The sequence below is a fragment of the Sitophilus oryzae genome, unplaced genomic scaffold (genome assembly GCF_002938485.1).
Source record: "Sitophilus oryzae breed Bouriz unplaced genomic scaffold, Soryzae_2.0 scaffold_172_pilon_pilon, whole genome shotgun sequence".
Classification (NCBI taxonomy): domain Eukaryota; kingdom Metazoa; phylum Arthropoda; class Insecta; order Coleoptera; family Curculionidae; genus Sitophilus; species Sitophilus oryzae.
Window position 1 is genome coordinate 6,958,348 of NW_022146424.1, and position 13,655 is coordinate 6,972,002.

General features: G+C 33.3%; 1 protein-coding gene across 3 annotated transcripts in view; it reads left to right on the forward strand.

Moving 5' to 3' along the window:
- The window catches only part of LOC115881484 (myotubularin-related protein 3), a 43,612-nt gene extending 30,694 nt beyond the window's left edge, over positions 1–12,918 (forward strand). Inside the window, exons 12-17 of one of the 3 annotated variants that reach the window (XM_030898976.1) lie at positions 55–174; positions 1,958–2,135; positions 2,199–2,306; positions 4,919–5,002; positions 7,773–7,978; positions 11,377–12,918. In XM_030898976.1, coding sequence (XP_030754836.1) covers positions 55–174; positions 1,958–2,135; positions 2,199–2,306; positions 4,919–5,002; positions 7,773–7,978; positions 11,377–11,653 — 973 coding nt within the window. In that variant the 3' untranslated portion in view covers positions 11,654–12,918. Of the gene's footprint in view, positions 1–54; positions 175–1,957; positions 2,136–2,198; positions 2,307–4,918; positions 5,003–7,772; positions 7,979–11,376 lie in introns of those variants that run through there. The other 2 variants (XM_030898977.1, XM_030898978.1) reach the window with 2 other exon arrangements.
- The last annotated feature ends 737 nt before the right edge of the window (positions 12,919–13,655 follow it).

Consider the following 13,655-nt stretch of genomic DNA (forward strand, 5'->3'; position numbering starts at 1 on the left):
GTTATAATACCTACTTGTTGAAAAAAATACTTTAAAAATTAAATAATTTTTTAGTTCCTCGCCCAAAGAATATAATGGATTTGAAAAAATTCAAAAACCCCTCCACACTATGGATGATGCAGCTAATTGTAAAGTATGCTCTCAAAATGTGAAAGTTGGCAACGACAATTGTATGTAAGTATTTAAAATATAAAATATATAAGGTAAATTATTTTAGAAATTTTCTTATGGTGTTTGATTATAAATTTAAAAAAAATACTAGTACAGAAAAAATACATAAACATTGAATCTTGTTTTTTAAAACTTTAACTTTTATATATAGAACTAAATAGTATACAAACCTCGAAAGAAAGTTTCATTATTGTCTCGAGATCTAGTTAATCTCGACGGTAATGATACATTTTTCTACTCTCGATACCATTGTATCTACAGGGTGGTCCGAATTATATTCGGGAAATGTCGACAGCATATTCTGTATATAAAAATGTAGTTTTAAAATGCTTTGTCTCAGAGATACAGGTTGTAGAACATTTTTAGTACACTATAGTACATTATTAGAACAGTATAGAACACTATTAGTACATTATTAGAGCACTAGTACATTTTTGTTTCGATTTTTTCAAAATAATTTGTCTTAAGTAGAAATTTAAGTCAATTTTGGATGAAAATTGGTGTTTGGGTGTTTTTGACATGAAAAATTTGGTTTCAATATCAATATGACTCCTACTTGTAGCCGCCTAAATATTTTTTTACTGTTTTCAAGAATAATAACTTTTCAACTTACCTGTATAAAACTGCTGAGTGAAAAATATACATTTCCTCCATTTTTTACGTAAAAAAGGCTTCTTACGAAGGCTTTTTATGTAAATAAGCCTTTCTCAAGATATTTGGTATGTAAATTATCAATACATGTCATCACTGACATAAATTAAACATGTTGACTCATGATACAAAGAAAACAAGGTATGATCGATAGCGGCTCCAATTTCGTTAAGTTTGCGCATACCACCTGTGACGTCATACGCCATACAAAAAATATCCATATTGTTCAATTGCCACTAATAAAAAAAGACCTAAAATAGGGAAGAATTAGGACATAACCCCAAAAGTTATATTTTGACATCAAGCTTGACATTTGAAAAATTATTTTCACATTTTGACACAATCAAATTTCACAGATGACACAATCTGTTTGTCAATTTGAAATTGGCGCGCAGAGCTTGCCGACCAATGGTGCCGTTTATCACCTGTGACGTAGTGACCAACCTGCGCAATATCATACCTTGTATTCTTTGTATCATAATGTTGACTAGATACTTATTTAACCGAAATGATAAATTTTGAAATGGAACTTTTTATTTAATTTTTAATTTAATCATTATATCTTGAGAAATGCAGCGTGAAACATATGAAATAGTTTATGTTGAACTTTTTGCACAAAAACATTTCAAATTTATGGTTTCAGTATAATAACTATTTGTCAATATGTTCAATTTTTGTCAATGATTGTATTATTTATTTTGATTCCAAATATCTCGGGAAACTTTACACGTAGAGATCTTTTTTACGTAAAAAAAAACGGCGGAAATGTACCTATATTATTTCACTCGCTAATTTTACACAGGTACGGATGTGAGAGTTATTATTCTTCAAAACAGTTAAAAATGTGTAGGTGGGCTCCCTGCAAGTAGGAGTCACATTGACATCGAAATCGAATTTCCCATCTCAAAAAACTCCCAGACACCAATTTTCATTCAAATATTGACATAAGTTCAGAAATTATTTGAAAAAAAATCGAAATAAAAAATGAAACTTCTACACACTGTATCTGCGAAATGAAGAATTTGAGGACATGAATTTATACAAACTTTTTTACTTATTTTTATCTGCAGAATATACTGCCGACGTTTCCCGAATACTATTCGGACCACCCTGTATCACTATGTCTGTATTTTAGTTACCCTTCGCGTATGTCCGTCAGTCCAAACGGTTGGGGCGGAGCTTACATGCACCATCATCACCACGCCTACCGGTATAGGTGTCGGCCCATTCACTGTCAACTGGGTGAGGATGGTCTAATGCCTATCCGGTCGCCCACTCAGGAGAGATTAGACCAAATAGTGGAAGAGCACAGAGTATGTTATTTATTACTTCATCTAGCAAATCATTTCAATTAACAATTTTTTCTTCTGTTATAGAAAAAAGTAGAATTGTTAGAAAAGGAACTGCACACTTCCAGGCAGTATTTAATAAAACAGGCTTGCCACAGGTGCCAGAATGGAGATAACGAGAAACAAGACGATAGCGTGAGTATTTACTGTATAAAATCGGTTAACTCCTAAATGTTTTATTTTTAAAGTAGTTGCTTTTTTGATTTATTTTTGCCACATATAGATTCCAGTCTTAGCTCACCCTATATTTAGAATACACTAAGGATACTTCTTATATTTCTGTTCGCTGCATTATATACACACACTGGAAAAGTCTAGGGATATTACAATTTATCCAGCCATCGTCAGTAATTTTATTATTTGCATTTCTGATATAATAAAATTAAAATAAACAAATAGTTTACAGGACGTATTGGAAATAAAAATGCGAAATTTACCGAATTTTTCAAATTTACCTTGATTTTTATTGAACTCAAAAAAATACACACATTTTTTTTATATTCTAAACTGTGAATTAAAAAAAAAGAAAAAAACATTTTTTACTTAATAAAGGGTATGAGTATGAATTGAGGTATAGCCTGCCACGCTGCATTCACGGCCCGAACCAGATCCCTACGAGTTTCACGAGGCATAACCATTCTCAAAATTCTTCTTTGGACCGCGTCCCATACGTGCTCGATGGGGCTGAGTTCAAGAGATTGTGCCGGCCAGGGTAAGATGTTTAATTGATGAACATTGATAAACTCACTTACCACTCTGGCTGTATGAGGCCGTGCATTGTCATGCATGAGAATGAAGTTTCTCCCAAAATCATTGGCATATGGTAAGACGACAGGCTCAAGAATTAAATCACGATATGTGATTCCTGTTAGAAACCTTTCAAGAAAAACGAGATCGGTTTTTCGGCCTAACTGGACTCCTCCCCAGACCATAAGTGTTCCACCTTGATAAGGGTGCACTTCCTGAACATGATCCAACCGAATAAGATTTCCCGGTTCTCTCCATACCCTAAGCCTTCTCTAATCCGGATGAATTCCAAAGCGTGACTCATCCGTGAAGAGAACATTGGCCTATTGTTTATTCGACCACTGAACATGATCTTGAGCCCACAAATATCGTACCTCTCGATTTTCTCTCGTTAAGGGTTGAGCTCTCCAGGGGCGTCTGCTTCTTAAGTTGACCTCTCTTAATCTATTGCGAACAGTGTCAGGACTAACGGTTACATTATGTGTTTCCTGGAGAATTAAACTAAGTTCTGGTGTTGTAAGAGTCGGTCGGCGTCGAGCATTTAATTATAAAAAATGGTCTTGCTGAGGGGTAGTAATGCGATGTAATGCCTTTCAGCAACATCACCACTTTCACGGTAGCGTGCACTTAATCGCGATATTACACTTTGCGTTGTATTTAATGCTCTAGCTACGTCGATTTGGCGCATTCCAGCTTCGAGCATACCCATGGCCCTTAGCATTTCGTCTCTGTTACGATGTCTACGCCCCATAATGTCGTTTAATACTAAACAGAGTTGTTTGAATGAATTCTGGCCAGTTATCATAAAAACATAGCCAGTACAGGTTAAATTCGAATAATTGATGCAAGGTGCTTTTTATACATTTGACAAAAAATGCACAAACACTTCTGCAAATATCCCAAATTTAGAAATAACTAGTGTGACTACTTCGTTTCAATCGAAGTAGAAAGAATCGGCCTACAAATATGTGGTTGTTTATACAAAACATTTATTTTTAACTTTAATAAAATGATATCCCTAGATTTTTCCGGTGTGTATAATAGTATAGTTTTAGACATTTATTCATGATTTATCATTTTAGATTTCTCATCTTTTCTATCTATCTCATCTGCTTTTAGTAACTAACCTCAAATTTATTTTAGTAGACACAATGTCACTGAAACTGTTTTTAACTAGGTATCAGTACTGCCAGTCAACAGTATTTGTGTATAACTCGATTCTTTTGAAGATGTATGTTTGTAAATATAATTTATACATTTAATAGTTGTACATTTATAGGTTAATAATTGTCTGATAATATATAATAAAAAAACTACTTTGTGGTAATTTAATGCATGTAATGAAGATAGACGTAGCGTGATGAAGCGTAGCGTAATGAAGATAGATAGCGTGTAACCTACTATACAGGGTGTTTCACAAAACATGTACGATCTCTTATGGGGAGTTTTCTCACGTAAAAATAGGATTTATTTTTTATATCAACATAGACCCGATTCTGCTATGTTTCGTGGGCTAAATTCTTCATTTTTAACATAATTTTCTTCCAAGTGCTTTTAGTGATTCATATTAAATTTTGAGGATAAAAGTTACTATAAGCTACAATATGATAAAAAACGGCGTCATCGATGGCTATCAAATGAAGATCGCTGTCATTTTATATGTAACATTATATGGGGAATGTCATTGATGTGCATATGGGTTATGACTGTCGACACTTTTTTAGCATTAAAATATATCACACTTATAGTAACTTTTACCCTCAAAATTTCATTGAAGTCGCTAAGAGCACTTGGAAGGAAATTATATTATTATATAATATATAAATCGAATAAAATGAAGATTTTAACACTCTGTAGCTAGACAAAACAAAGCAGGACCTATGTTGATATAAAAAATAAATCTTATTTTTACGTGAGGAATCTCCCCACGAAAGATGGCACATGTTTTTTGAAACACCCTGTATAGTAGTATCATACTACAGGAATTTATTTTTGTTTAGTATAGTAGCTCAGGCAGATCATCCTCGAGTAGGAGCTCGTGTACTTCGAAACATTCGCCCTGTAGTCTCGGGCCCGACCGACCAGTAAGATCCCATTTTATGTTTTTTTTTCTTATTCCGTCAAACTAAACAAAAGCAGCTTTGGGGTTTTTGAATGTTACTAATCTCTTGTTGGAGTTAATATTTTTCATTTTATTTTTGTATATACTACTAATCGACGATGGTTTTGACATGTCTACAAGATTCTTTTTTTGGCCACAAGATAATTTGTTCATTTTTATATTACAAAAACTTTTAAACTTTTTCTTAGGGCTTCATTCAGAAGTTGGATAAATTAGGTTTCAATTATACTTTATACGTCACTTACAACAATGTCTAAATAAAATAAAATTAAAATTAATAGACTATCCTAGCAACAGCTTCCGGGGTAGTCATTTATATCCATAGAGGAAGCCTAATATTAGCTTATAAAACGATAAACTTTTGATTTCTAATCACAATTTGTTTTGACGGATAATAATCAAAGGTCAAAATGACATTAGAGAACAACGGCATACGGTCGAGTCGGCCTACAAACACGTAAACGTTTACGTACGCATGCGCATTTCTTATATTTTTTATTTTTTATACACGTAAAAGATTCTTTACGTCTACGTATACGTGTCAGCAGCGGCCGACTCGACCGTATGCCGTTGTTCTCTATTACTAGCAAATTTTCAGGTATGATTAGTGGAACAAGTTAAATATTTGTTAACTTTTTCTACTAATTGAAAATTACTATCACTAATTTTGATGTTCTGAATGTTTACATTGAAATTAGAGGTACAATTGACATAATGTTACCATTATTTTTACTTAACATCTTATTCAATCTGACCAAAAATATTCTGGTGCGTTTATTTGTTGCATGTAAATGTTATCGAATGGTGTATGGACAATATTGTATTATACATCTATCCTTGGTCCTATTTTAATACCCAGTATACCCCTTAGGTACCCTTACCTACCCGTAATGTAAATATTTGACCCTTTCAACCCCGATGAGAACAATTTAATGAACTTGTTAAGTGGATAAATATGTATGTATATACTCTTTTTATTTTTCAATTGGTTTTGGTTGTATATAAAACAATATTCCATCTATCGATCTAAAATTTCAATCACATTGTTTTAGTTGGTTAGTTTAGACAGTTTATCAGAACGTCAACGATTTTAATAAACGATATTAAAATAAAACGAAAAATAAAATGTTCTCAAATTAGTTACATTTGCGGGTACGCCTCTTGAAATGTTATGATTTTTTGATGGTTAGGCAAATTTGTCTACAAGTTAAGTCACTGGCAAGTGTTAACTTAATTTTTAGATGTCTCACGAGTTTTCTTCCATTACAAACCAAAATAATTTAAGATGGACTACTTATAGGCTTGATGCATTCTCCGCCGGTGCTGCCACTTAAATAGCGAGTATAGGATAATTTTTTTTGTTATAATTTGAAAAGTATTAGTAAGTGCAATTGGGGAAAATTCTAGAAAAATAAAATAAAAAGCTAAACTTTTGATATCTTCAGAAGGGCTAACGTGTATTATAATTTATTATTAAAGGTAATAATTTTTTTAGGTGAGTAATAAGACGCCGCGCCGGCTATTACTAGTTGGGATCTAAATGGGGCTCTCTGGACTAGCGATGTGCAGGTCGGAACGTGCCTCAGAGAACGTGCCCATGTTCCGGGAATGTTCCGGGAACGTTCCTCTAAGGTCGGGAAAGTGGTATTTTGATGCGAGTTGGAATATTCCTCGGAACATTCCCCACTTTTCGGGAACTTTTCTTAAATTTAGGGAAAGTAATCAAAACATTGGAAAAGTTGTGAACAGGCCACGCCACAAATAAAAAGAAGAAGAGAAACTAGGTTATAAACATAACCTAAATTTGTTTCTTTTATCGACTTGTGTTGCTTCTGTTGTTTGGTCTTATCACTTTTCTGCTTTAGGGAATATTTCCGGGAACCTTCCCGGAAAGTTTCCAATTTTTCATAATATTAAAAAAAAATCCATTCCCATCACTATCCCGATTTGGGGAACGTTCCCAGGAACATGCCCTCAAAATAAGATTTCCGCAATGTCCCCATCTCTACTCTGGACTGTAACAAAAGTTTTTAAAGGTACATAATTAAAAAAAAAACATTCATAAAAAATTAAGCACTAATTGATTAAACAGAAGTTTATCATTAATATTGATTAAATTATATTTTATCCTTATAGTATATGTCTATTTAATTTTTTGAATGTCATGGGCTTTTGTTTACTCACATGTTTCGACGATCTGCCTGAATTCATTTTTCTTTTGATCAAGTCGGTGTGATAAAGCTGGCAAGCTGTAAAATGTTGTTTCGGAAGAGTTGTTTGGAATGTTATTGCATCCAGCAACGACGCAGTTGTGTTCTCCTTTTTGTGTTGATATTTTTCGTCAAATTTATTATCATATGAAATTGTCACAACAGGATTCGCCCAGTTGGGATTCTTTTTCACTTAATTTTTACTACCCGAAACAGCGTTACAACAATGCAAACTTCTCAGGTACGAACCTGAGAAGTTTACAGTTTCAATAACTGCACTAGTAAAAGCCACGGTTATATCAATGCGATCATCATGAACGCTAATCGGGACCGAAATAGCCAGGCAGTTCAGATTTCTGCCGTAGCGTGCGCTGTTGTCGGAATTTTTAAAAATCGGTTGAAATGCACCAAGCTTATAGACCAATCCCTAATAATCCAAAACCCTTTATTCATACGTATATTTCACACGGTTCCTTATTTTAATATAGGAATTTTATTATATATTGCACTTATTATTTGCAGAGTTCTGTGGTAGAATCTGTAAACAGCGCCAGCGAGGGCCAAGCGTCTGCCGGGGAATCACTCAGATCTGATTTATCCTGGGTGGCGGTGGAAGACGGGATTTTGGCTGAGTGCCAAGGTACTCTCTGGGTACCTGACCACGCCGTGAGCAGGTGTACGGGTTGCGGGACGGAATTTTGGCTAGGAAGGCGGCGACATCACTGCAGGTCAGTAAGTTTCGTTTGAAAAGTGATGTGTAAGATTGGCAGAGCCATATTGTGCCAGTTGGGTTTTAACACAAATTTTTAGATAAATAAAAAAGTGTTGTTTTTTTTAATTGTGTATCATTAAGTACTGTATATATCCTAGTGTCTAGTTTATTGTAGTCGGAAGATTTCCTGGGGAGAGAATAATAGTTAATGTGTATGGAAATTTAAAGCCCCCTCTATACATAACGTTTTACCTGTTCTGTCAAAATGTATGAAGTAAAACATTGTGTGTAGACAAAAAAATTGATCGTTTTACTTGTACTGAATTAAGACGGTAGAGAGAGAGAGTTTAGAAAACTGATGAGATCATTCAGTTTAACAAGCCTATACAGGGTTGTTCACCACATACGACACGGAGTATTGTAGCTCAACGATTAGATTTTTACAAATTGTAAGTTTTGGGTTCGTTAAAGGACTATTAGAGCTACAATTTAAAAATATTTTTATAAGATACAGAGTGTCCCAAATAAATAAAAAATATTAAAGTTGTATTTTTTTAAATGGAACACCCTGTATATTATTACATTTTTAGTTTCTACGATTAAAATAAAGGTAAATTTGATAAAGGTTTATTACACTTAAACCTTACCGTTTTTGAAATATACAATATTACTAGCCTGTATATTTGTTGCTTTAAAAACAATCTAAAATGTCAATATTCCATGGGTATATTGATAAATGAGGTCTAAATTATAAGAAAATGCATTTTCTACGGAAACTTGAAGCTATAGGTAAAAAATGGTATAATACAATTTGATAGACAATTAAATTGTGCATCTGATTCTCATAAAATATACAGGGTGTTCAATTTAAATTAAACAAGTTATTGCCGTTTAAATCTAGTAATTATTTAAAATAAAATTTTAGACACTCTGTATAAGGTAGTATAATTTTTCTTATTGCAACACAATAGCTGATCAATAAATAAACTTCAGTAAATATTTAGTATTAAAAACTTTGATACCCTTGGAGAAATGAAGCCTTAAAATTTTGAGTGCAATTTCACAAAATTGAAAATATTTCAAAAACGGTAAGGTTTAAGTGTGATGAACCTTAATAAAGTTTACCTTGATTTCAATCGTACAATCTAAAAATAGAATAATATGCAGGGTATTCCATTTAAAAAAATACAACTATACCATTTTTTACTTATTTGGGACTCTCTGTACCTTGTAAAATTATTTTTAAATTGTAGCTCTAATAGTCCTTCAACGAACCCAAAACTTAATATTTGTAAAAATCTAATCGTTTAGCTACAATACTCCGTGTCGTATGTGCTGAACAACCCTGTATAAAGCAGTGTTTCTTCCGTGGTCTTTATCAAAAACTGATCCAAAATGGGAGTAAAAACTTTCAGTGTGTACACCAGCCTTTAATTCCTCTTACTTGACCCTTTTAACTGATAGGTAAAGCGTTATTTCTAAATGGGACCAAAATGGAAGACCGTCCCTTAAGACGTTTTTCCGTTTTAACTGACAAGCAAAACGTAAGGTAAAACGTTATGCGTAGACGGAACTTTACCGACCTGGTCTTTTTATAATATCTATTAAATACTAGTTGTTTTGTTCCAACATAACAGAGGGACGGTCACGCTTATGCGCAGTAGAGAAGTGTCCAGAGGAAAAACTTGACAAGCGCCAATTTTTTAATTTTTGGGATTTTACAATATAATAGTAGGTCTAACTGGTCCCTACAATATGTATAAATTCTGCAGGGCAATAAGTTGTGAAATCCTATGATATTATATCTTTAGTAAACATATAGAATACACGGAAAGAACCTGATAACCACCAGCCGTATATATTGTAAGATTTAACAACTTATTGCCCTGCAGAATTTATATATTTTGTAGGTACCATTTAGACCTACTATAAGATTGTAAAATCCTAAAATTAAGAAATTGGTGCTTATAAAGTTTTTCCCCTGGACCCTTCATTTGGAATGAAGTATGCGGATACTAGAGATGAGCAAGAAATCGCAAACTGCGATTCAATCGTAGCGGTTTTAAAATCGCAATCGCAACCTGCGATTGGCTCTCATAGGAAACTGCGATTGCGATTTTAATTTAGGCAACCAGTATTACTATAGCTGCGATTTGCAACTTTGTTACCATTTGCGATTTTGTTGCGATTTGCGATTTTGCTGCGATTGTGATCTTGTAAACTGGGACCGTGATTTCTATCTGCGAGTTTGAATTTTTAGGAGTTATGATTTGCGATATTGGTGCGAATGTAATTTTGTGGTCTATTTAAGCATTTTATAGTAAACTTCAATTGAATTTTCTCTCTGATATATATTTATTTATAGAGACGGTATTATTTAGTGCTACAATCATAATATACCGGGTGTTTCTCAAGAGTGGTTCACCTCTATAACTTTTTTTATTTTTTTCTGATAAAAAAACGAGATTTGGTATGTTAGTATATGACATAAATTAGGATTGATTGACGTATTCAATTGTTTTCAATCACTTCCTGTTTCACCGGAAATGACTACAACTATTGATTTTTAAATGACACCCTCGGTATTTTTTTACTTTATTCAATAGGAAATATGTATAAAAAATAGAATGGCATATCTTATTGCAATTTCTGACATTTTCGCTTAAAAAAATCTTATTTTAAATCTCAATCTAGAATGTCATCTGTGTTAAAATCACTAATTTTAACCAAGATGTCTTGGAAAAATAGATTTGATTGTCTATTGCCTTTTGTGTCTTGTCCTGGACAGTTAAAAGATGTGCAAATCATATTTTTAATCATACTTCATTTTTTTCAAATGGAACGAGGATGGCTCATTGGTATATTTAGAAAAAGCATTTTTTTACGACGAATAATTTGGTTTGGTAAATATTAAAATCGCAATCGCAGGTTACAGTCACTGCGATTTAAAAATCGCAATCGCAGTTTCAATTGCGATTGGAGAATCGCAGTTTTGCTCATCTCTAGTGGATACCAATGAAAATGATTTAAAACTTTTGTTAAATAAAACAAAGGTGATTTCGCATTAATTAAAAAATAAATAAATTGAATAATCTCTAAATAAATCCAATAAAATACAAAATTCGAAATTTATATCTAAATATATATCTAACCTATATTAATAATTAAAAATTAACTTTTGAGTTTGATTCTAAAATCAATTCAAAAACCTTTCCAACCCGCATTTAATTTCGGTATAGTAACCGAATTGTCCCAGTCGACACATGCGTACAAATCCAATGTCGGCGATCCCAAATTAATTACCTAGAACGGTCTAAAATGTTGTGTTGGAACAAACCTAGTATATTATCAACGGGCGATATTTCTCCATCTTTTGCCCATCACGATTATTAACCGTAAGTTTTCTGTGCGCAGGAAATGCGGCAAAATTTTCTGCGCCGATTGTTCCGAGCACGCCACGCCCCTGCCCTCGGAGCAGCTGTACAACCCGGTGCGCGTGTGCACCGGCTGCTACTCGGAGCTGAGACGGACGGGCGCCTGCCCCGAACGACCGCCCCTCCTGCCCCACCTCGCAGCCGCCGCCACCAACCACCACGTGGTCGACTCGCCTCCAGACCGATGTAAAAGGTTGCCGCAGGCGCCTCAGGGCAGCCAGAGGGCCAACACTCAGATCGCCGCCTCCAGCAATTAGATTGCCGCGTGAGTCTGACGTTGCTTCGAGCGTGCACTTTCGTGATTTTAGCCACCAGGTGGCGTTTTTTTTATGGGAAGGTAAAGTTTGTTGATGAATAGAGTTCGAGAATTGGTTTGTCGCTACTTTGGAGTCGAAATGGCGTGTTTTAGTAATATATAGGGTGTCTCAGTATCCCGTGGACATAGAACTACTAGGTTTTTTGGAATCAAACTAAATTTATTGAACACAATTTACCTCAATACAAAAAAGTGCTTTTTATCCGTTAGAGGGCCTCAAACTTTAAAAAATAAACAAATTTTTTTAAATATTTTAAGAACCGATATTCCGATTTAACTGAGATTTGGGATGCCTATATTTTGCTAAGTGCCTAAACATTTGAATATCACAAAAATAAACACAAGAAAAAGTACGGGAAGTTTGAAAACTACCTCGACCCCTACATAAATTTTAGTAGAAATATTTTCCAACTCTACCATATTATTATATCCATTTTACTTATTCATATTTTCGCACCAACTAGAATTATTAGCGCATACTAGATTTTATGCGCCTACAAGTGGCTTGATTTTTTGACAAGGAACATTTTTTGTAAGTCATCTTCAGAAAAAAACTTTTTTTCCTTAAAAAGCATACACGGCGGCGTTGTTTTACAAGAGACAAAAAGTGTATCATATCTAGAAGAACCATTTTACAAAAAAAAACGGTCGTCGGTGTAATTGGAAAATATTTTCTATAATTTCACACTTCCCATATTTTTTCTTGTTTTTTTTGTGAAAGTCAAATGTTAGAGCAGTTGGCAAAACATAGACACCCGAAATCTAATTCAAATCGAAATAACGGTTCTTAAAAAATATGTTTATTCTTTTAAGGTTTGATGCGGAATTTAACGAAAAAACAAAGCACTTTTGTATAGAGGTAATTTGTGTCCAATGAACTATTTTGATCCCATAAATGCGTAGTAGTTCTATGTCCACGGAATATTGTTACACCCTGTATTTGCATATGGTTGAGAATAACGTTACTTCATTATTATTTTAATATCTAGTCAAACCTATAATGCCCATGGACAACAAAGGATTCCAGTTAAAAAATCTAGTAACATTTAATCAGGTTTTTTATTGAAAATTTTGTAAAAAAGCAATATTGTCATTTCAACTTCAAAATATTGAACTATCACTTGCGGTACTTTGTTTATCTAGGAACTTAACTTAAGTACAGTGTTTATTAAAGGTAGCGGTGACTATGCACTAAGAAATAATATAGAGATGACATGTTCACAAAATGTTTTCAAAAACATGCAAATATATTCTATGGGCGGTAACCATAGATGTTTTGTATTTGAAATTTACAAGGATTTATTAGTTTTATACTCTGAAGAAACTACATACTTTAAAAGTAGAAGTTTTTTTTAATCGCGACAAAGTCGTTTTTAACTTAATTTATTTGATGGAAAGTACTTTATATCTTAACTAAAATTATTGAAATTAAGTTGGGGTTGAGCAATTCACAAAATTTTAATTTTCAATAAAAATTATTCTATTTTGTTGTAGAAGATTTTTCTTTTCATTCTACCAACCCAACCCAAATCTAAATTGGAACTTAAAAGAAGTCAAAAAGTTTAAACCAAGTTTAAATAAAAAAAATGGATGGCAGCAAAAATTCTGTTTATTTAGAAGATATTTTTCTTGAAGTAAATATGTCAGTAAGATCGAATAAAAATGATCTCATTATACAGGGTGGTCCGAACTGTATTCCGGAAACTCCGGCAACATATTCTGCAGATAAAAAGAAGTAAAAAAGTTCGTATAAATATATGTCCTAAAATGTTTAGTTTTGGAGATACGGGGTGTAGAAGTTTCATTTTTATTTCGATTTTTTCTAAATAATTTCTGAAGTTATGTCAATATTTGGATGAAAGTTGGTGTCTGGAAGTTTTTTGACATGAGAAATTTGATTTTGATATCAATATGACTCCTATTTATAGGGGGCGCCACCTACA